Consider the following 23398-nt stretch of genomic DNA (forward strand, 5'->3'; position numbering starts at 1 on the left):
CAAACATCTCTCTCCTTGCAGGAGAATGCTGCTCCGCCCTACTAACTGCGGGCTTTCCCACCGCCTGCTACCCCTTAAGGAAAAGACAGAACCTTCACTTTGCACTGCCAACTGGGTTCTACTTCTAGTACTTCTCAATGCCATAGTACCTAATGTATGGCCTGGCTGGAGCATCGATGATGGTGGAGAAAGGCGCACATGAGCTGAGCAGGATTCTCTGAACCGTTGCAATCCTCCTTCGTGGTCGGGGACAAAAGGAGGAAATACCGAGTACCATCCGCAGCAGTGTTAATTCCTGTGGTCATTACAACCGCTGCCTGGGCCAGATACGGCAAGGCCAGGTAATTTGGTAGGTTCTCGAAAAATGTCTATCTAAGGGGTGTGTGGTGGAGTGTTGATTGTGATTGATGTGAAAAGGATCTCAGCGTCAGTAAATTCAGGGTTAGCCAACCCATTGCTGGTATGACCTGAAGCGTTCCAGTTTTACTCGTTCGGCTCCGGTATTCTCTGCACCAAGGTCCAGCTGTGTGGCGAGGCTTGTCCATAAGCTCTTGGCGGACCAGCCATCACTCCCCTTGGGCGTTTGCGCGGACCCTCCAAGACTTGTGTGCATTCTCAACGTCCACAGCTATTTCCATCATATGCTGCTGGCACTACCATAGAGTTCATACCGAGGCGACACATAATCTGGATGCATCTCGTGGATTTGAGCCCCTCCGACTTCATGCGGCTCTAACGGCTTGGATGTTCCATGAAGCTGATGAGACTGCCAGGCATTCTCGTACGCAAGTCTAGGACCATAGCCGGCGGATACCATCTCTTTGTGGGTATCGTGCAGCAGAGATTGCCGGTGTGCGGTACTGGGCAACTGACCCTTCTTCCGGCGTGCGACGAAATACCAAACGAGGAGTCCTAGAGCAATGACGAAGACAGGCCCCAGGACTGCGCCTGCGATCGCACCTGTCGAAGGGGGCTTTTTGGGCAACGCAGAGGGTGTTCCATTCCCCACTAAATTTGGCGTGGTAGAGTTGCAGACACTCACGCTTGTGCTTTGAACAGCGACGAGATCTTCGTCGGCCGTCGGGTTGGCCTGCCACAGGGTAAACTGCTCCCGCTCGTTGTCAACATGCATGTATACTGAGGTCAGAAAGACCTGGCCGAGTAGTGGCATGTCATTCACATTGCTATCCTCCAGGTTGTAGACAAGGATTTCTTTGATGGTGTCGTTGGGAATCTGCATTTGTCCCGCCTTATCAACCTGTACGTCTGGCACCACGAATTGGCTGTTTGGCACTGTCAGCTCAAGTCCGGAGCTGAGGACAAACTGAAGGTCGCCGTCGAAGATGTCTTGGGTTGCATATCTCATCCCCCACAGTTTGTAGCTGTTGCTCGGCCCGATATAGGTACCACCGATGGCTGCTTTGAAGGCGTTCCAGATGTCGCTGGGGAATGTGATAAGTGGTATATCTGGCTTGATGCAAGTTCGCAAAGCATTGCCTTTTCCATCCCCGAAGAGCGAGATGGATGTCCCGTTGGAGTGCTTGACCTGGATATCTGTGACGAAGACTATCATGCTGCTTGGACATTGAGTCATATCCGCAAGTGAACTGAATGGCTGGGTGATATTGGGTTCAGTGGTTTTAGCCATGTTGTAGCCGCCAAGCGTCAAAGACCCATCCGCGGTATCGGCATGGTCGCCGCCTTCCAAGCCCCAGAAGAGTGACCATGTGCGGGACGCTATCTTGCCAGCACTGAATAGACTATCCAAGAAAGTGCTGTTGCGTCCTAAACCGAGACCTGACTGCGGAAGGTCACCAGAGCGTGGGGTGAAGAATGTGAAGTCCGTCAACTCGCCTGCTGTGTTGCTGAGGATGATCGTGTCGGCGCCGAAAGCTGCCGCGCTCAACGTGCCTCCATCTGCTGGACGAAACTCGGCAGCAGAGGGTGTGGGAGGATTTTCCCAGGTGGTGGAAAGGGTATCGTTGAACAGGCCGCCTCGACTGAAGCTACACTGAGCAGCTTCAAGGCCATTACAGCGTCCGTCTGTGCCATATATGATCGTGTTGTTCCAGTCTCTGTGGTTCTCTTCAGCAACTGGAGGCTAACAAGAGCAGTTGTAGCTCACGCGTTCACGGCCAGGGCCATTGATTGTGCCGGAGTTCCAACGTTCAATGTGAATCCACGCCTCTTGATGCCGTTTGCCAACGTGACATTTTTGATAGGTAAAGAAATCGGGATGGGAGATGTGCATTCTGAGCGAGCACGGAAAGCCAGTGACGACAAGAACAACACTGAAATGACTGCGGACAACGCCATGGGGTCGGTATGATGCGATGGATCAGAGCAAAAATTAGGAAAATGGAAAGGGTGCAGTGTGCTGGGTCAGAAAGTGTGCTTTAAGGCCAATCTGGCCGGCGTTTCCTGAAACCAGATGCTTCTTTGAGGCACAGCACATGTATCTGCTTAGCTGCCGTTGGCTGAGACCCCCCCCCCTTTCAGTGCAATAAGAATTATCCATAACTATACCTTCGGATGCGATGCTGCATAAGCAGTTCATGTAACGAACTTCTAAGTGGGTTGGCAGGATGTACTTATCGCCTAGGTAAATTTATGATGGATTCTCCGTGTCGCGCTGTGCTGCTTTGGATTGCATGAGTTGTGATATTAGAACTAACTAGGCTTTAACGCTGTATGTGATACTTACCTGAAGAAGGGTTTTGAGAATAACGCTGTATTGGTCCATCGAATGAATTTATGGTAAAGGGGTCTGAAATGACAAAACTCAATCGGATTGAAAATGTCTTGGCCGTATACTAGTACTTTTATACAAGGTACATCCTCCTCGAGCCGCCGAAAAGTGCGTTCCTTCCTACCTGGGGTTAGAGTCTTGGTTTTTGTATTTTGAAGTCACAATAAGTTGGTGAAAGATCTATGAAGACCTCTGCAAAAGAATTTAGGCATTCGTTTGTACCATGATAATGGTCATATCATGACGTTAACTTTGCTGTAGTTCACCTAAATGATCTGTAATCCTTTAAACTGAATCTCATCTCTCATCAAGATCGCTGCAGTAATTACGGAGTACCAAACTCGGTTGAAATCATCAACTCTAGAACCCACCTATTGGCGGGTCAATAGCAAGCACACATCGATGGTTTCAGGGAGCATTCTCCTTCAAAGTAATGCTTGGCAAGTCCGCCAAGCCACTTTCACTTTCAATTGTCGACACTAGTACTCCGTACCTCGAACACTTGAATGTGTCTCCTTACGAAATGGGGCTGCGGTGGCACTCGCCATCACCGAGGAGGATCCATGCAGCATCCAACCGTGTTGAACCATTCATCCTACTCATCGGATATGCTAGTATCATTTTGTAGATCCGCAACAAGGACGTTCTATCAAAGCGTAGAAGAGGCCAAGTTACCTTCCGAGAGAGATGTGGCCCGATCACCAAAGGCGCTCTTGCAGAAGAGCGGAAATGACCTTAACTACACGGGCTTGATGCAATCAACTACTATCTCACATGGTTCATTAGCAGAGATGCCAGTATTAGGTCCTAGGGTGTGAGGACGTTGATGCCTGCGGCTTGTCCGTTCATGAGAAGGTCTAGCTCCAGGGGCGATCTGAGGAAAAGGACAGGGGACTATCTCTATAATTAGTACTAGTAAGGTCCCGGAACTCGTCTACTCTGGCGGAGGTGTGGAACCCGTGTCCTTGGGAGGAGTGCTAGGTCGAGCACTTCTTCCTACGGGCGGGTATATCTCCGGTGTCAGTGCCTGTACAGCTTTGAAGCTGATTGCTGTGTACGTGAACTGTGTTTTGATAGTTACGGACCCATGCTCGTTTGTTGTCTTTGCATGAGTATCTGTCATGGGTACGTACTATTTCATGAGTATCCTTCATCGAGCTGGAGTCCAAGTTCGAAGTTAAAGGACCAGTAATCCTGTGGTACGAAAGGACGATGTCATGCAGAGTCATGCTTCAAAGCCCCTTTCTGAGACCATGGTTGACATATTGCGTGCTCGCTCGGCAGTTTCTTCAGGTTGCGTATGCCTGCCAATTTCCATTGCTACTAATACTAGTTCGCGGGCTGCCAGTGCTCATCCATCCCAATGTCTGCTGTAGAGGAGCCTGACGGGCAAGCTTCAAACAAGGCTTGGAATAGTGAGCAATTTCCGGGACACTAAGAAAACGCCACGGATAAGCTTCTTACCAGGAAGAACACCTCTGAGAGCTATGTCTAAATTACCATCAATATGTGCTTAGTTTAAGCCTAACCATAGTATGATCTAGTTTGTGTAGAGATATACAACCAAGACGTCCTTTCCCGGAATTATGGTCATATGACGAGTGGATTATGATCCATGGACGTCCTTAGTCTTTTATAACCACAAACCATTGGTTAATCTGCTTAGGACCAATAAGGCGTCATTTTCGGCCAGGTAAGTTCACTGTGGCTCAGTGGATGCTGGAACGGAGTCCGCCAAGGCGGTCTTGAGCGGAAATGTGCCAAGAGACCTACATCAAAGAAATGTACCATAATAAGTATCAGTACCTTCTCATACTATCCTACATTAAATCATTATCTCCATTTAGCCACTGGGTCGCATTACCTGGTGTCAAAAGATTGTACCCAGTAATATTACCATGCCGACTTATTAGGAAGAATTAGGTAGTTATTACGTACAACCATACACCCTGTCCATTTTGATCTTGCCCCACAACCCTCAAGCCACAAACACCATTTCCTCAACACCCAGTCTTTTGGGGACTGTTTTGCAATATTTGTTTACATCTCCTATGCTAACTGTCCACGAACAGCCCCTGGTGGCGCAAGGCTGGAGTGCACGTCGGTGAAGAAGCCAGACGGGTTATCTTCAATCTGCTTAACCGTGAACCCAGTGCCAGTATCAGTACCATTTGCAAGGATGCCGGTGGTGAAAGGCCCTAGATCCATGTGTTATTACCAGATCGGCATCGCTAAATAGGGGTTACTTGCCCATCTGGCATCCGTACGAGTATCTCTCGGTGCCATTGCCAACTGGGTTGGGGAAAACAATTCTTGGCGGACCACTTGCACCCCTTGCTCCTTGGTGGATGTGAGTCGCAGTTCGGGCGGGTGATTGATATTCGCCTCGGAAATCGACAAGCTTGATATTCCAGCAAATCAGATTTAAATCGGAATTTATGCCATAGTCAAAGAACCCTGTGCAGCCGGGGAGACCACCTGTGGGTGTTGTGCCGTTAACAACCTGGTCTGGTGTGGCGACGACATTGTAGGTCGAGGTGAACTTAAATGGTCCATTCTGGCAATCCCTATCGTTCCCGCCCTTTCCATGTCCCCTGCCGTTGTTGTTTCCATTGCCGCTGGGAGGGTAGTAATCAGTGGGTACAGCAACGGCGGATGCTACCAGGAGGGCAAAGACACCTGAAAGGATTCCGGTAGTCTTCATGTTAAAGGAAGTGAAAGTCCACGTTGGATAGTAAGATCAATTTAAAAGCAGGTGAAGGCCTTGGAGGGAAGATGTAGAGAAGAGAGCTTGGAGGATATGATCATCCATATTAATATATCTGGATAGGATGCGGCGTACATGTTCGCGGCCCTCGGCCGACGTAATCGTGGACATCAATTCCACAAGGTGCCGAGTTGTTGTATGGTCCGAATACTAGATTTGAAATCTGTTAAGGTCAAATCCGAGTAAACGTTGCTGCTTTAGGCGTGGAAGGGGGCGCAGCGCGTCCTCCGGTCGGCCTTGACTGCTTGATTGCATTTTAGCAATCACCACGTTCAGACCTCTAGCGGGTAAGATCCCTTTTTAGCGCTGTCATGGAAAACCAGACTCACTCTAAAAGAAATGAGAAGTTCTCTTCTGAGACACAAAAGCCTACTACTCGAGCACGTTAGACGAAAGCAGACCGAAACAGGCAGCAAGGTAGCTGCTAGGGGCAAGGCAGAGCTTGGTAGGGCAATGCCAAGGGGCATAGAAGAGCCATATGCAGATGTACGACACCCGTAAGAGGTAAGAAAGCGGGCCCACCGAAGGCTTAAAAGGGATGACTTCTGCTGTTGGTGACATGTGGTGTGGAAGAAAGGAAACGATCTTCGCGCTCAACGCCCGGATCTGCCCAGATCCGTACCAAGAAGCTTGGCTTCGCTATCCCCAGTGCACTGCAGGTTCCCATCTAGAACCTTATCGGAACAAAGGAACGCACTATCGACGTGTGCATCATCGTTGGCTCGAAGTGGAACGTGCCATTTGCATCGAAGTCTATTCTCGTATGATAGGGAGATGATCCGTCGAAATGACTGACCAGATGAAAGGCGTTCCAAAGCAACGTCAGGGACCACTCCACAATCGGGATTTGAATTGTCATCCTCAATTTGTATGCTTTGATCCCTTTCTAGAAAGGCGCATTGTTAGAATTGCGAGACCGGTACCGACGGAGCATACATACGACGGTAATGGCTGTATTGCCAATCCATATTGAGGTGCAGGAATCAGAGACCGACGCTCAGCCGCATGGAACCTTGTTTCTGTGAGAAATATTTCTGCACCATCTGGACAGGTAGCTCCTTTTTAGGTGTTCGGCTGATCTAGGTGAAGTATAGGCAGTGACTATGAGCTCAAGCAGACGCCGTTCAAGATAGGCCTTCCGGCCTGTGCCAAATACTGGCAATCCGGGTCCGAAGGTCCTCACCACCCATGTCAAGCCTTGGCAATTATACAGTACATCGCTTCTGAGTTGTTGCTCTGGGTTGTTGCGGAGGGTCAGAAAGCAGAACGGGATCAAATCGCGGAGCCTGCTACATAGGCAAATGTGCCCTGTGCTTTTCCACTCGCAGAATCGAAACTCACGACAACCTCAATTACCCTGTCATGATTATTGCTTCCACCGTCATCAACCCGACTTTTTAGCATGAAACCAGCCAAGTCTCTTCTTCCATGCCAAAACATGCTTCTGTGACTGACTCCACGATAAGCTGCCCTGCCTTAGACTCTCCTTGGGATGTTTTATTGTCACCCAGCATTCTCAGCTGCTGATCTTGTAGTCCATGATCAGTTCCGGAATTGTTTCGCTAAGAGTCCATGTGTACCCCCTACGCGTGAGATACATCGCAGGGACATGCTTCCAATTCTGTGACAATCTATGTCCCACTCTGCTATGGTTGAGATAACGCTCTTGTTAAATTTCGTATAAGACAGATACAACATGTCGTGCCGTATCTCGGCCACTTGATACTGCTAACCCCCTAGATGCTGCCATCACGCAAGCATAGATGTCAGCCAAGTCACAGCATGCCTGCGAGTGTAGAAAATACAGGATCATGTTTTGCTGTGGTTGCAGCCACAGTGATCCATCAAAAGCCAGCAAAATGTGTGGTAAAACCAAGACTCAAGGTGGTTATCACAGGTTTTGTTCCGGGGTTCAGGAGACAGTCACCAGGTATCATAGGGACACATACTGTGACAAGCCACACCACCAGCGACTGCGGTTCGTTGATCGTGATTGGAAGTGCTGCAGGTGTGAGCTGGACTACCAGATGCGAGATGAGTGCGATAATTGCGGTCACGGATGCTGCAAATGTTGTACCCAGGGAAGAGCACAGAGTGTAAGTGCAAGGAATTGCAGCCTCCATTTCCCGACTTATATAAGATCGCAGGAGCAAGTTTCTACATCGTCTCTCAGCATCTCTCCACTCGTCTCGCTTAGCGCCGCCGCTCAGCAAAGGCTGCAGGTCCCATACTCAGGCTTGTCTGCCAAAGACTTTCACTCTGCTTTGATCAATCCCCTCGTCCAAGGGAGATCACAACGTTCGCTTCCAGGTCCCACGGGTATCATACCCCGACCGAGTACCACGATGCAAACGAGACCACACGGGCCAGGCTCCAGCCCCTCCGTTCGAATCGTCCTTCAGCAGCGACCACAGGCTCCGTATGAAAGCCCGCCACCCGTTGGTTCGCAATCCTCCACCATTAGCATGAGACAGGCGAGACCACAGCGTCAGCAGCCAGGGAGTGGATCGCAACAGCCCACAGCAAACCCTGACGATGTTAATATACGGAGACCACAGATCTCAGATGAGGCTCCGTCTTCCAATGACTCTGAGCGCTCACGTACGACCGTCACCGAAGAAGGATCGCTGGTTTCAGATGGGAGCCTGACTACGATAACCCAGAGTCGATCGCTGTCCCCACCCTTGAGCATCTCGTCCGGGAGAGTGCACCAAGCCCTTAGCGCCCGAAAGAGAAACCGCGATTGAGCACACAGTCGATGTCTCCCAGAGGTTGGATCTAGATTGAGTGCCGTCACATAGAAAGTCTGTAAACTGTGCAGCTCGCTCCTGAAGCACCACTGAAACTCAACTAGGCTTATTTTTCCACACAAACAAATCAGATCTCTACTTGACCTAGGGTGACTCCTCATCACCTCCGGCAGTAACAGGAGTACGGCTACAATCCAATATCAGGATCGGTACAGTGAACCGATGTTGGTAGCATTCGCATTCATATTGCAACCCATCCGGGAGAGGGAGGGAAACGGCTCAAGAATCCTCGGCGACACTTCGGCTAAAAATTGCCGGACCGAGACCGAAGATTTGCTTCAGCCTGCCAGTGGTGGTGGTGGTGGTGGTGGCAGTTGTGCAATGACCGCATGAGAATGAGACGTCATCTCTCTATTTACCCACATTACATTCAATTGGACCGAGGGAGGACTGTGTCAAGAGTCCCACCAAGCGAAATATGAACATCATGAACATGTCATCTTCTGCAGGCAGCCGGTAAGTCACATACGGAACTCTCCTCATCTTTCTTTGAGCGTCCTTTGCCATTATCATTATCCGCATGTAAGACATTTCGACCTGTGTACTTTTGGCGAAGATTAGAGATCCAACACGGTCTTTCACAATGGGCTATCCAGATTCTTTTGAGGGTTTCATGGTTGAGTCGCAGAAAGACTGGACCAATTTCAAGAAGCAAGATGTAAGATGGTTCCGCGTGTCAATTGGTGTTAGGAGACACTGACGCTGATCAGTTCAAACCGAAGCCTTTCGAAGACAATGACATCGACATCAAGATTGAGTGCTGTGGTGTCTGCGGCTCAGACGTCCACAGTATCAATGGCGGCTGGGGGGAGGTGCCGCTGCCCCTCTGCGTCGGTCATGAAGTCATTGGAAAGGCCGTCAAGGTCGGTTCCAAAGTCAGCACAGTCAAGGTTGGCGACCGCGTCGGTGTCGGAGCGCAGATCCAGTCCTGTATGGAGTGCAAGCAATGCAAAAGTGATAACGAGAATTACTGCCCCAAGCAGGTCGACACCTATGGTGCGCCATACCCCGACGGCACTATCGCGCAAGGTGGATATGCCAGCCACATCCGAGCACATGAATACTTCACCTTCCCAATCCCAGACTCCATACCAAGCATCGAGGCCGCTCCAATGATGTGCGCAGGTCTGACGGTCTACTCACCCCTCGTCCGCGCCGGAGTCGGGCCAGGCAAGAAGGTTGCAATTGTTGGCATTGGTGGACTCGGTCACTTCGCAATCATGTTTGCAAACGCACTTGGTGCCGAAGTCACGGCCATCTCGCACTCGCCCAATAAGAAGGAAGACGCCCTGAAGCTCGGCGCTAAGCACTTCGTTTGCTCACGAGACAAGGATTGGGCACAACCCTTGGCCTTCGAGTTCGACTACGTACTGAATTCGGCAGACATGGGACACAAGATGAACATGAAAGACTATATCAGCATTCTGAATGTTGGTGCTGAGCTTCACCACGTTGGGCTGCCGGATGGACCGTTCCCTGAATTGATGGCGCAGGATTTCGCCTCGAACGGCAGCAAAATGGGAACGTCACATATTGGGTGCAGGACCGAGGCGTTGGCTATGCTGAAGCTGGCTGCCGACAAGAATTTGAAGCCGATGATTGAAACGGTGGAGATTTCCGAGGATGGGTGCAAGAAGGTGGTACAGGGCGTGCATGATAACGCCGTCAGATATCGGTATACATTGACCAACTACGACAAGGCTTTTGGCAAGGGCGAGTAGGTATAGATGAAGGATGGCGCATCGTCAAAGGATGTGTGGCCAGTAGAGAAAATTACAATGGAACTATCTACTCAGATTCAGCCAAAATAGGTAAGCAATGAACACAGCAATGATTGCATACAACCTAATGTGTATGTGTACCCTGTCATCAAGAAGTCGTCAGGCTCGTTGGACATGTACTATGTAGCATGCCTACATGAAACACAGAGGGCTCGGAGCAGCCAAATTAGGTAGCACAACTTAAGGGAGAATGGTAGAACCTTCGTAAGAGTTAGCTAGGTCCAAAGCTACAAGGACCATCATCATTGTGATGTTGGTCAGTAAAGGTTTACGAGTTAAGGTCCTCATAAGCACTTTCAACATCTTTAATCAGCCCATCCAAGTTACCACCATCATTACAATCCTTCTTCGTATCCGTCACACACCACGTCTTCCCCTCCAATCTTATCGTACAGCTTGTGCTTACATTCGCCTCAGCCGATCTCTCCACGCTGTCCTTCAATAAACCTTGCGCCTTTCCTTCTTCGCTAATGCAGCCATTGATCTTCTTGAAATCGATCCCATGCTCCATGGCACACGACTCGACCAGATCGCGTGAAGGAATGTCGTGGTAGTCGTTGATCATACAGTTCGCGAAGCCGAGAGAGAGCTTGGGGTCGGGATAGAGCTGGGCGGCGCAGAGAAGGATCATGTTGCCTAGGCATTCGGGGGGCCCGTGCATGCAGGATATGGCATCGGAGTTGGGGTCGACGCTGAGGGTTGTGAGCTTGGGTGTCCTGTGCTGGGTGAAGGAAAGCAAGGGATGTGCTTATGACACTCACCTTCCAATATATCTCAGCTCGAAGTCGACCTTATCGCTAACCTTTTCCATGGCCGGCACAACTAGCTCCTGTAGACAGGCCTTTGCATCGGGACATTTGGACATGATGTGCGCCTCGAACGAGACCCTGCGTGTATTGTTCCGAATACTGATCTGGGGAAACTCATCCCCAGCTACTCTTTGCCGATCGGAATGGTGACAAGCAGACAGATAGGGAAGAAGCGAGCGTGCGAACGTCCAGATAGCGAGTAGGAGGCAGACAGCAACGCAGAGGCGGCGAAGGGTGCGATCTCGATAAGAAGGATGCCATTTTGGCTGGATGGATTCGTCGTCGTGGGACGTTTGAGGGTTCTTGTCCATTGCGGGTGCTGACACTGAATGTAGATGCCGACAAGTCAATACATTGCTGGAAACTGTTGGGTGGTCGAGAAATGTGAATCCGCCGAGACTGCGGGCTCCGTCATCTAACCGTGAATCTTGCCAGCTACCCTGGAGGGGGCAGTTGAATTGTCACAAAGAAACGTTTAGTTAGGTACGAGTATCAGCATCTTCTAGTTACGGGAATGAGCCGCCTGTATTCTACCCGGATGCCATCGCACTCATTGTCTTCCTCGCGTTCTAGAGCGCTGCGGTGGGTAAGTAGATCGCTTCAAATAACTAGTACTACCAGTATCGATCCAGTTGATCGGCCAAGCTGTCTTTTTTTGGGACTCGATAGGATTAATGCGATCCGATTGCTCCATAAATAGTTGCTGATCATGAGCATTTACAAAAGCTGCGAGCACAAGCTCACACTTACCGTTCCTGGTGCACTGCCCAAGCATTATAAAACTCGCTAACTCATCACGTACAGCTCACTGAATCCCTTCACAAGTTCTACCAGTGACCCACGACCTGGACTCGTGAAGAGATCAACCGTGCACTGAACTATGTGTGGGACGGGGGGGGCACAGTGCAGAAATGGCTTGAGCCCAGCCCAAGGGAGCCCTAGACCGATGTCGCCCGCCCGCAGAAGATTGGACCAAGTGCCACAGTCTGACCTATTATTCCGAGATCACTACTCTCTGTGTTTCGCCAGTGTGGACCACGAGGGAGGGCGAACTGTTTCAGGACTTCCCTGGAAATTTTCGTCCATGCTTGCATTTCTTTCCTCTTGAAACGGTGGAGTTGTGCAACGTGCTTTGGAAGCACCAAAAGTTTACGATGAGAGCATGCAAGAACAATGTAGGGAATACAAACCCTTCACCTAAGCTCCTTTGGGATTTATTATCGGTAGGTTAACGCCTCAATTTGAGGCTGAGGAGACCCTGTTGCACCTCCACAGGGTAACATCGGACCGGCCTTGACCTGTGCTGAGGTAGCATTCATTCCACTTTGTCTTCAAATCTTGTGCCTCATGAGCAGTCTTGCACCATCCAATAGTCTGCAGAAACATGCCTGTCACTTTGGTAGTCTGCCTACACCTCTGGACCGCCTAGTGCCATCGCTACCTTCCCCATAGGAGGCGGCATTACGATCCTATATTATGACCTATCCAGAAAACTAGAGTCGGCTTCACAGGTTGGCGACGCGCGAAAGCAGAATGTCGGAGCTGGCCTCAATAGAGTCTATGAGCACCGGTTCAGCTCCGCCAGATGAGAATGATCAGGAGCTGGAAGCATTTATTAGTCCCCTCGTCATCGGTGAATCAAAGCTTCATACTCTGGCTTATCAATTCTCCACCGTCTACAAGGACCTAGCACAACGATCTGATCAGCAATTTCTGCCTACACCAGTCACCAGTCTTCCATCTGGGCGGGAAACCGGGCAATTTCTAGCCATTGACGTGGGAGGAACCAATTTGCGGGTAGCGTTTATCGAATTGTTGGGCGAGGCTGCAGATGACAATGATCAGTCACCCAATGCAACAGAGAAACCTCGCGAAACGATCAAAAAGGCCCAAATACCAAGGGTGAGGAGAATCCTAGAGAAAGCATGGCCTATTGGGGAGCATCTGAAGATGGACAAGGCTGAGGATCTATTTTCATGGATTGGTGATTGTATTGCAGAGGTTGTCTCGGACCGCTTGAGCTCTGATAACTATAAGCTGAGGGCTCCTGAGGAGTTGGTCATGGGTATTACGTTCAGCTTCCCAATGATGTGAGTGTTGAAAGCCGCTTGCTTGAAAACTGGCAGCACGACATTGTTCTGGCCAATTTGGGCTCTTGTCATCCTTACTTGGAACAAGCTGACCTGCCTCCAGGCAAGACACCCTCTCTGCTGCCACACTTATGCCGATGGGCAAAGGCTTTGCCATTACATCGGATCTGAATCTTGCACCACTTCTTCTCGCTGGCTACGCTCGGCACACTCGACGCCAATCACTCTCCGAGACCTCCCCACGCTCGAAGCGTAGACGACTCGGGCCCCTACCGCGGCTGAAAATCGCAGCAATCACCAATGACACGGTAGCTACACTAGCGTCGTTGGCCTATAGCGTGAAATCACTCCCAAACTCTCGTGTCGCTGCTGGTATAATCGTTGGAACGGGCTGTAATGCCACCATTCCAATGAAGCTGAGCGATCTAGCCGAGAGCAAGGCCAAAGGTATTATCGCCCATGATCCAAAAGCAACCGAGACGGTGGTCAACACTGAGATCACCATTTCTGGTGCATGCGGCCCACTCGAGCCTGACTCAACCAAATGGGACCGTCAATTAGATGCTGCCTGCGCAAGACCAGGCTTCCAACCGCTTGAGTACATGACTGGAGGCAGATATATCGGCGAGTTGATCAGAACGGTCTTCTTCGACTACATGACCACGACCCACAGTCCGCCAATTCCTGCGTCATCATTACCAGCAACTATTGTCCACAGCTACAGCTTCTCCACCACGTTTGTCAGCGCTGTCGTTGCAAGAGCTAGGTCAGATGGTGAGCTAGCAGCAGAACTCAAGAGAAGGATACCACCCCCGGAAAGCTCAAACTGGGCATGGTCCCCACACAGTGCTGGTGCGCTCCGCAAAATCGCAAACCTAGTGCAGGTACGATCAGCTGGGCTCATTGCAGCTGCAACCATTGGTCTTCTTGCAACAGTTGGCGAGATTGCCCTTTCCGACCCCTCAGCTCCATCCTCTATTGCACCGGAGGACAAGGAAAGGGTCGAAAACAACAGCGAAACCAGATCTGCAAAGGCCGAGGCCATGCCTTCCAAGCTTCCACGCCGTCGATCCCGGAACGGCTTGTCACCTGCCCCTGGTGTGACCGCATGGCAATCCGGCCCTGAGGAACTGGTAATTGCATACACGGGTGGCATCATTCAGCACTACCCTAACTTTAAGGAACAATGTCAGCGATTTATTGATCGTCTGGTGATGCGAGCCGGCCCGCAAGACGGCGGAAAGAGTGTATTTTTGAGGGAAGCGCGGGACGGGGGCATTATCGGCGCTGGAGTTTTGGCTGGGATGGAAACAGCGCGGGTTACTCGTGTGCATGGTTGAATGGCATCTGGACTTTTACAACGGTATGAGGCACTGTTCAAAGGTAGGTCAAGATCATGGCGAAATCGAAGGAGCAGCCCATGCATTGGCGCAAGCCGCTGGGCTGGCCCGAGTTTGCTTCAAAATGTCCACGTTTTAGACGAAATATCTCGGATGCAAGGATGCAAGGCTGTCGATGGTAAGACGCACCGGTGAGAGGTTAAGGAGCGGAAGAGCGTCCGTGAGTATTGCTTTTGCGATACGAGTACGCGGAGTAATACAAGTATCTTCCTGATAGCTTGCATAAGCCCATGGTCGGATTAGGAACTTGCGTCTGCTTGGCATTGGGGGCATTCAACTTCAAGTTGAAGTTGGGGCCATTGAGAGGTGCCCAAGACCTTACCGCTGTAGGAAGGACAAAATCTCAGATCAGCTGTTTCACTGCAGCACGAGCATCCTGACACGTTGCAAATTTAGAAGAGCTAGGCTTTCAGGCACACGTCTGTCGGCAGGGGTACGGGGTGATTCACAACGGGCCATCTTCAACCTAAGGACGCACGGGAGCATATCGAGAGCAGACCCTGGGAACTAATTATCACATTTACCGTGTGCCGTTCTCGACCTCGACCTCGGGCTCATGCGCTTTGATCAAATTACTCTTCAACCACACCAATCACGACCCTAGTTAGTGTCTGATGCACCTAGCTCATGTAAAGTATTTTGCTGCAGCAGTTGTCTCCGCAATATCACTACTAGTTAGTACCCCAAGGTCGTAAACGCCATCTCGGCGTCTGATGCCACATCACAGTGGTGAGGTGGCTGGCCGGAGACGGCACACACCGCTCTCCTGGGTGCCAAGTAAACACGCCCGGGACCAATACTCGGGGGAACATTGGTGGTGCCCGGGGATTAAATGTCATCACCCACCTGATTCGCCTAATTGGCGAGCTGGCCTTGGACTTTGGCTGGTAACCCCGGTTCGGCCCAGCTCCAGTTGAGGATAACGTCCCGCGGTGCCAGACTCGTCTTCTACCCAGTTGCGCAGCCTCGTCCGCTGTGCCGGTTCTCTGGTCCCACTCTCCGCACTTCTACTCTTCATGCTGTTGAGAAGCCGAGAAAACGACGAGCGCTCGATGCTGCTGACGCCACTACAGACTGCGACCGAGCGGCGCTACAGCAAGTTCCGACCCTCTTGCTATTGATTATCCAGATGAGTTCGTTAGTATATGTGGTGGAGGATCTAGTGGCTCTCGCCAAACGACAAAATGGGCAGCAGAATGGCAAACCGACAGATCCCGACGGTCTCGTCCTCGAAGCATGGGCTCAAGGTTTCATGGTCGGAGCTCTGATTATCATGAGCTGTATCACGCTTGCAAACATGCGAAGAGGTGTTCTGCTACACAAGCTCATTCTGATCGAGGTGGGCGCTATCTGTGCACCTTGGATGCTCGTTGATTGCTGAACGTACATGCAGCTCATATTCGGCGTGTGGCACGGCTTCTTCATATTCTTTGATAGTCCTATCTACAACTGGTGGCTATCCGTCAGCGCCATCTTTCTCAACGCTTCGTGGTCCCTGCATAATGTCATCGCATGGCTCAAGAACAAACCCTTCCTCTCCCGCCGCGTGTCGCTGATCTACATTGGAACCGTAATTCTTGTACAGCCGTACTGGGTCTTGGAGATCTATGCGAACTTCACCTACTTTCACAACATCAATACTATATTTCTCAAGACGCGACCAGTGGAAGCTTTGTTTCGGTGAGTGGAAGAATTCCGAACCCCTGGGCGCTCTTGCTGATTTTCCGAGTGATCCATGGTGGATTTTTACCACCATTTCACTATTCTACAATATCAAAACTCGATACGATCTATCGATACCACAGATTGTACGCCTTTCACCGCGGTTCGCTGTCATGTTGGGAGCCATGGTCCTATCGATTTGTTTTCTCGTTGTTGATATTTGGTAAGCCACCTAGGTTGGTAACTCCTGGTACAAGCTAACAGCATCTAGTTCTGTTACAGGCAGGTTGGCTTCCAGTCTCCCAGTGGGAATCAACCCGTTCTGGAAGCTTTCATTTGTATTCAAGTGTCTTACCGATTCCGTTGTTCTTGACGACTTCAAGACAGCTTTGGACCGACTTCGCGCGTTCAAAATCTCTCGTCTTGGCTCCTTCGCCCTCGACAACGCAGAGAACGGTCGAGTCCTGCCAACTGATCCTGCCAACGGCTGGCCTGGATCGCACGCACGCAGCAAGCCGGAGACGTCTGTACCATCATCCCCTGATGGTGACGAGTTGTCCCAGCAAAGAACATGGCCAGCCGGAAAGCAAGATCCTAACCATCCCGAGGGTTCAAACCGGCAGAGTCGAGAAAACCGGGAAATTTCGCCGATTAGGGAGAGCTCCAGCGGCACCGGGGTCGCCAGAAATGATAGTGGGTCGCCTATACTACGGCCTCAATCTAGTTGGCTTCGCGACTCGGGTGAGGGTGACTACGCACAAGCTGTCCGAGATGTCACGCGATCCAGCCAGAGCGAGCCTTCTCACACAGAGCGAGATGCCGCGCTTGGGAGGGCAAAATGACCGAATGGCGCCTGTTTTCCCGATCACCCTGCTACGGTTGATATCTTCTCCGCCACAGTTGATATCGTATCTAAGCCCCAGATCTCGACGCTGAGGCTGCCGTTATTCAGCATTGCCACCCAATGCTATTCTGAAAAGGAACTATCCTATGATGAGATAGGCTGCACGAGGTCGTTCGTCATCCCGGCGGCCAAGAGCAGCAGGTCTTGGCGGAGGAGCGACATTCTCCGCCCAGTTCCATCAAAACCAGCAGCCAAGTATCCCAGCACCAGCTCTGAGATTATTTGATGGATTACCGGTCTCGGTCCTCCCACCAGTTGGCGTGGGGTTTACCCTCCTGCATCAGGGGTTGACTGTGGGGTCAGCGTCAAAAGTGCAGGCAAGCGAATTGAACATATATATTCGCTGTAGGATCATCCGTGGTGGGGATGGTGTTGAGTGTACATGTTGTGGGATGGAGGTACTTCCTACTAGTGGTATATCATGACTGAATGACGGAACCTATACGGAGGACAGATGGGATCATATACTTAGTAATTAGCACTCGAAATAGAAGACGTGTGGAGAATTGCACTTTGTCTGGCTTCCTCGGTCCTTAAGTACCTGCGGCTGTGTCTTCATAATCCACGTTCCGATATTTGAGTCTTTCTGTTGCAGGAGCATAGGAGGGGGCATAGCAGGAGCACTTGGCTGGCGCTGGCTTGGCACTACTTGCTATTTATCTCATGCCACCCTGTACGTAGAACTTAGCTTCTTTATCTACTACTCACCACACAATCATAACCCATACACTTGCCATTCAACACTGTCTATTCAATCATTCATCGAAGCTGGCAGCTGCAGGGTAACTAACAAGGATGTGTGCCTTGATTAGTGGTCACCTTTCTGCAGCTGAGTGGATGGAATGGACAAACTGACTGGTGACTGGGTGACTGGGTGACTGATTGACTGATTGACTGATTGACAGACCTGTAGCCCGCTTCACGTTATGCAGCTCAATTTGGCATGCAGGCTCTTTCTTGGCAGGGCGCACAGCCACCACCGTGGCCGCGACTTCAAGTTTGCTGCTCTTCTCTCCGAGTCAGCCTAAGACACTTACTCCACTGTTGTTACTTTGCCACGGCAAGAAAAGCACACTGTCGTGGCTGACCGACTTCCGATGCCAAGCTACTGAACACGGAGATCCAATCATGCTGGTAGAGGCAGATCCGCCGATGCGGAGAGCGTGAAGGGCCGGAGGGGTTAAAGGCACGTGCATAAAGAAAGGGGCAAGCTGCATTTCTACGGAGTACTTCCATGGGCACTGTGTTCGAAATTGGAGCCAAGTCTCCACCCACGCAAGATTAGCCGCCAGCGTTCCAGCTTATTGCCTATTTCAGCCCCAACTGGTTATCAATAGTTAATCTCGTGTCCCGTCTGCTCCTCAAAGTTTGCAATGGCGTTCTGGGCTGGCCATCACTCGCTTGCTACTACGCGATCTGAACAAGCCATGGACCAGATCATGCTACCAGGAGAGGGAGGGGAGGCTCTGTTATTTCCCCATGCCCTTCTTGACGAAACGAAATAGCCCCATCCACTCTCTACTTACTTGAGCGTGCATTCGTCACAGTAATCACGCTTCCAGATCTCTGTCTTTCTGAACGTTATCTTTTCCCAAGCCATTTTTAACTAATCTACGCCTTGGTCTCTACACCACGTCTTTCCATGGCTTACAATCAGGAAAACAAGGGCTATGGTAAGTCTCCCAGCCTTCCGGCAGTGTGAGCCGCTCTCCACCAAAGACTTCGCTGATAGATTTGTCGAACTTGAAGCCCAACCAACCACGACCCCAATGTCGCCAGCACCACAATAGTACGTATCGACCCTTTGGCAATTCCCGAGTCTACAGCAGATCCCCCCTTCTTAGGCACTATACCGCATTCGAAAACTGATGGTATCTTCAGTCAGAGTATGCCAGGTCAACCAATGATGATGAGCGACATGCATCCAAACGGCTCATCACCATCACCAATGCAAACTCCTCCCCTAGCCCACCAAGGACAACAACAGCCGATGATGTACCAGCAACAAGCGAACGGCATGAACTACCAACAACAGCCTGGCATGATGCAGCATGATCCAAACCAGCATCAAATGCACCAACAACAGCAGATGTACGGACAACCCCCGCCGCAGCAATATCAGGGCGGACCCACTTCTCCCCCGGGCCAGGGTCAGCAGATGGGTGGTGGCGGCATGGCTCAAAACAAGAATGACGGCAGCCAGTTCAAGACCGCGACAGCGATTCCGAATCTGGGTATGGGCCCTGCCCCAGTGGATTGCCCTAGCTGCGGGAAAAGAGGAATGACCAGAGTTAGCTATCAAGCTGGAAATACCACCCAGTAAGTCAACGAAATCCTTCCTTCTCATCGACGGGCCTCCAAGAATAGCACTGCTAACATCTCTCTCTCTCCCTTCTAGCATCTGGGCCGGAATCACCTTTTGCTTCACCCTCTGCCTCTGCTTCATTCCATACTTGATGAACTCCCTCAAGGACGTGCAGCACCACTGCAGCAATTGTGGTGTCCTACTCGCCACGTGGCACAAGAGTGGTGCTGTGGACGTTCATATGCATGGTTAGAATCGGGTCTGGGTTTGGCGAATAATTGAGTTTCCCTTCGAGGTCGGCACCAGTGTCCCACATGTAGCTTTTACAGCCTCTTTGCAATTACGTACCTAATAATAAGAATGGAGCATGGAGTCCTTTCCCTGGCCGTCTTCACTTGTTCCCTTTCAAAGGGCTAACTGGTTTTCTTCTGCAGACCAATACAAGGATGCTGGATTTGACCTTTTCCTGCAATGGTACCTCCTGCGCTGCTATTTATCGCTATGCTGTTGTACTTCTTCTGACGATATCTGTACCCAGCCGGCTTCTTTACCCAAACTCTCCGTTTCGTTTTCAGCCCCTTTCTCTCTTTCTCTCTGTCTCTGTCTGGCTGTCTCGGTCGCTTTTCAAGTTCTTACAAATAGATCCGTTCCCATGGATCTGGTATACGGCTGCTACCGTTACGGTCCCCATCGTCAACCCCACTCTATACAACTACCTGATCTTGACCTTCTTTCGGATGTCTTGCCCCTTTCTCCCGAGAGCGGGGTGGGATCAAGAGCACCTCCGTCTCGGCTGGGAATCCACGACATGGGTACTGATATGCTCCTTCTGTACTCCGGATAGAGGATGGCTAGGCCAGCTAGGTCAGCAGCATCGACGGCCGAAAATCCATTCGATTGCACGGTGTTACAGTGTGGGATGCTAGGAACGACTGGGATTCCTTTGCTTCGTAACTATTTACTGGTTATTACTTATGGCCTGGGTGGTATGGAGTAGAGAACAATATCCTTCAATTTTGTGATATTCCGAAGCAGAAGTCGAGCTTATGCTTTTTCCACCCGGCCGCGAGACGATTGTCACTGCTTTATTTTTGCTCAACCCACCACCATATATCACACAACGTCAATCTCTTACTGGTTGTTACATGCATCCGGTGCGTTTTTATCTCATTCACCACGTCCTCAATCCACCCTGATGACCACTTTTCCGAAATGCTTCTGATCCCACATGTACTGGTAAGCGTCCTTGGCCTCGTCGAACTGAAAGATCCTCAAGTCTACCACCGGCTTGATCTTCTTCGCGTCGATGGCGCGATTCATCTTCTCAAACTGCATTCTCGAGCCCACCAGGATCCCGCGCACGATGCAGATATGGTTCAAGCAGTCCAGGAAGCTGGGCTGGTCCCTTGGCACGCCACCCAAGAACCCGATGATGGAGATCACGCCGTCGATTTTGATGGCATTGAGGCTCTGCGCCATGGTCGTGGGACCCCCGACCTCGAGGATGTGATCCACGCCTTGTTCCTCGCCGGTGAGTTTCTTGGCCTCTTCTCCCCAGTTCGGGTTGGATTTATAGTTGATGACGTGATGGGCACCGAGATCCTTGAGTTTCTTGGCCTTTTCCTCCGAGCTCGTCGTCGCGATGACGGTTGCACCGGCGGCAGCAGCGAATTGGACGGCGAACAGGCTGACGCCGCCGGTGCCTTGGGTCAGCACGACATCGCCCGGCTTGAGGGCTTTGCTTTGGAGACCATACAGGGCGTTCCAGGCGGTGACGGCGGCGCAGGACAGGGTGCTTGCTTCCTCGGCGGAGAGGGTTTGAGGCTTAGCCACCAGGCCGTCCTCTTCGAAGACGCCGTATTTGCGGAGGGTGCCGGGGAGGGCGCCGCCGAGGCCGGTGCCAACAGCTCTTGGGGTGAGCGGGCCGGCGATGTGGCCTTGGTTGAAGAGCGTGGTGACTTCGTCGCCCTTCTTGAAGCGGTTGACGCGACGCCCGGTGGCGAGGATTTTGCCGGACGCATCGGAGCAGGGAACGACGGGGAGGGCGATTGGGAAGGGGTATTTGCCCTGTATGCGTAAGGAGAGGGGTTTGAGGGCAGCTCACGGAGATTGAAGGGTTTCTTGGTGGTGAGAGTCTCTTACATGGGGGATGGCTAGATCACGATAATTGAGGGAGACGGCATCAATCTTGACGAGGCAATCGTGGTCGCCAAGCTCGGGGATTTCGGCAGACTCGTCGAACTTGAGACTGTCGAACCCGTTCTGACCCTCCTCGATGGTCCATTGTGCAGTTGTTGTTGGAAGGGACATTTTGGCTGTTGGAGGCCAAGGAGATGAAGGCGATAAAGTGCAATTTAAAGCAGAAGCAAGGAGCAGAACAAGGAAATAGCTATGAATACCTATGAGCAGCTAGGAGATGGGAGCATATATATATCCGAAAACGCCCTCCAAAGAGTCGTCTGTCTGCCATAGTGTCGGGACAATCTAGCTCTATGATTATAAATCCATGCATGATCTTCTCAGATCTTGGACATGCGGCCCATGCAAACCCAGAGAAAGAGCTTGAGAGAAACAGAAGTTGCTGCTGCTCCTGCAGCTCAAGAAACCGACCTGTTCTTTGTGCTGCCTCCATAATTATAGTTGTGATGGAGATCCCTATTGTTGTGGGTAAGATGTTTTCAAGATGGAAAAGAGTTTGACACGGATGACGGACACGGCCAGTCGGCATAAAGGGGTGGTAAAATAAAGTGTTCACCATCTCGGGAAATTTGTCGCTAGACACGGTACATCAGGAGACTTGCTCCTCCAGTAATCATCAGCCGAAGCAATACCCAGGGCGAGCGAGACGAGACGAGACTGACTGTTCTGGCCATGTTGGCTTCCAGTTAATTTCATATTGACTTGCGTCATTGCACGCTCAAAACAGCGATGGGTATCTAAAGTGTTGTTCGTTGATTTTTATTGCTCATCCCTCAACTGCCACTGCAGTGATTCATCGTCCGCCAAGACTTATCCGTCTCAATGAACCATTCTCGAGTCCTTTCTTGTCCCCAGTGGAGGCCGGACGTCAGCCTTACTGGTACCAGACTTGCCAACCTCGATGAAGGACAGTTACTGCTCTGATGAACCCTACCAACGACATGCAACATACATAAGCTGTCTACAAGTCACGGGCCCAAGCATTGTTGGCGATCAACTTCACCTACTACTAGTATTTATGTAGCATAACAGCTTCAGTTATACCCTGTCAAGACCATCATACAAATGAAATCGTGTTATTCATGCTGAGGTTATTCATTGCTCCGAGAGACCATTCTCCAATTCCTTACATACCGAGGATTCCCCAAAGACTCGATCGGGCCATGCCTACATAGGTCCAGCGTAGGAGTGCTGTCCATTACAACATAAGACTACTAGTACTTCAACGGTGCTCTCCGCAAGTAGACAGAGGCATCCAGTATGGTCCGAATATGTTCAAGTGGGCGGTTGGCATTGGTGAGTGTTTCATGCTGTGCCGGCGCATACTAACTAGAAAGGAGCACATTAGAAAGAAGTACGTTGGAGCCCCAGAAGTCACACCCTCAACCAGACAGGGCGATCAGATGATACTAGCACTGGTAGTACATTTCAAATGATGACAACCTAGCAACATGATTCTCGTCTGTCGGTTGGCTGTCTTGCACAAATACTTTTGAGTCAAAAAGCAGATGTTTCCACGGGCCATACAGATATCGGGGTTTAACTTTGCCTGTATTCAATGGCTGATGAAGCGTATCGTCATAATCATTGATTGTTTCGAGTACGCGCACAGTATTCAAGATGGGGTCCTCTCTGTCCCATCAAGAAATGACCATTTTAGGAATGTAAAATTTCGAGCTGGAGAGCAGTCCCTGAAGGCCAAGCTTCAAGAGCCGCGGCTAAAACTTTTCAATGTCGTGATTGGGAGAGGAACCAATCAACGCTCTGCCGGTAGGATGCGAAAAGTGTTACTGCTGGGCAATGTTGTTGATGACCAGAAGGATTTTGGATGCCCTTCTAGGTCACTAAGTAGAGGTAACCCAAATTTTCCATACTCTACTTCTGCATTGTTCACACATTGATCGTGACACACCCCCAGTCTT

General features: G+C 50.8%; 8 protein-coding genes across 8 annotated transcripts; 4 read left to right on the top strand and 4 right to left on the bottom strand.

The window, feature by feature from the left end:
- Positions 1-637: 637 nt before the first annotated feature.
- On the bottom strand, positions 638-2145 carry EPUS_02560 (uncharacterized protein; the record flags this gene model as incomplete). The annotated part of the gene is made up of 2 exons (XM_007805561.1): positions 638-2075; positions 2126-2145. 2 exons carry the CDS (start codon positions 2143-2145, stop codon positions 638-640), a joined length of 1458 nt encoding a protein of 485 aa, XP_007803752.1.
- Positions 2146-4798: 2653 nt separating this feature from the next.
- Positions 4799-5453, bottom strand: EPUS_02561 (uncharacterized protein; the record flags this gene model as incomplete). The annotated part of the gene is made up of 2 exons (XM_007805562.1): positions 4799-4947; positions 5072-5453. 2 exons carry the CDS (start codon positions 5451-5453, stop codon positions 4799-4801), a joined length of 531 nt encoding a protein of 176 aa, XP_007803753.1.
- Positions 5454-7375: 1922 nt separating this feature from the next.
- EPUS_02562 (uncharacterized protein) lies at positions 7376-8263 on the top strand (the record flags this gene model as incomplete). Its single annotated transcript, XM_007805563.1, has 3 exons — positions 7376-7494; positions 7544-7612; positions 7690-8263. 3 exons carry the CDS (start codon positions 7376-7378, stop codon positions 8261-8263), a joined length of 762 nt encoding a protein of 253 aa, XP_007803754.1.
- Positions 8264-8909: 646 nt separating this feature from the next.
- On the top strand, positions 8910-10047 carry EPUS_02563 (uncharacterized protein; the record flags this gene model as incomplete). The annotated part of the gene is made up of 2 exons (XM_007805564.1): positions 8910-8984; positions 9037-10047. The coding sequence occupies 2 exons, from the start codon at positions 8910-8912 to the stop codon at positions 10045-10047; spliced, it is 1086 nt and encodes a 361-aa protein (XP_007803755.1).
- Positions 10048-10375: 328 nt separating this feature from the next.
- EPUS_02564 (uncharacterized protein) lies at positions 10376-11227 on the bottom strand (the record flags this gene model as incomplete). The annotated part of the gene is made up of 2 exons (XM_007805565.1): positions 10376-10799; positions 10869-11227. 2 exons carry the CDS (start codon positions 11225-11227, stop codon positions 10376-10378), a joined length of 783 nt encoding a protein of 260 aa, XP_007803756.1.
- Positions 11228-12449: 1222 nt separating this feature from the next.
- Positions 12450-16910, top strand: EPUS_02565 (uncharacterized protein; the record flags this gene model as incomplete). Its single annotated transcript, XM_007805566.1, has 6 exons — positions 12450-13006; positions 13110-14332; positions 15480-15745; positions 15800-16086; positions 16136-16291; positions 16340-16910. The coding sequence occupies 6 exons, from the start codon at positions 12450-12452 to the stop codon at positions 16908-16910; spliced, it is 3060 nt and encodes a 1019-aa protein (XP_007803757.1).
- A 2010-nt stretch (positions 16911-18920) lies between these two features.
- EPUS_02566 (uncharacterized protein) lies at positions 18921-19530 on the top strand (the record flags this gene model as incomplete). The annotated part of the gene is made up of 2 exons (XM_007805567.1): positions 18921-19291; positions 19371-19530. 2 exons carry the CDS (start codon positions 18921-18923, stop codon positions 19528-19530), a joined length of 531 nt encoding a protein of 176 aa, XP_007803758.1.
- A 929-nt stretch (positions 19531-20459) lies between these two features.
- EPUS_02567 (uncharacterized protein) lies at positions 20460-21587 on the bottom strand (the record flags this gene model as incomplete). Its single annotated transcript, XM_007805568.1, has 2 exons — positions 20460-21344; positions 21420-21587. The coding sequence occupies 2 exons, from the start codon at positions 21585-21587 to the stop codon at positions 20460-20462; spliced, it is 1053 nt and encodes a 350-aa protein (XP_007803759.1).
- Positions 21588-23398: the final 1811 nt, after the last annotated feature.

Source organism: Endocarpon pusillum (assembly GCF_000464535.1).
Source record: "Endocarpon pusillum Z07020 unplaced genomic scaffold scaffold4345, whole genome shotgun sequence".
NCBI classification, from domain to species: domain Eukaryota; kingdom Fungi; phylum Ascomycota; class Eurotiomycetes; order Verrucariales; family Verrucariaceae; genus Endocarpon; species Endocarpon pusillum.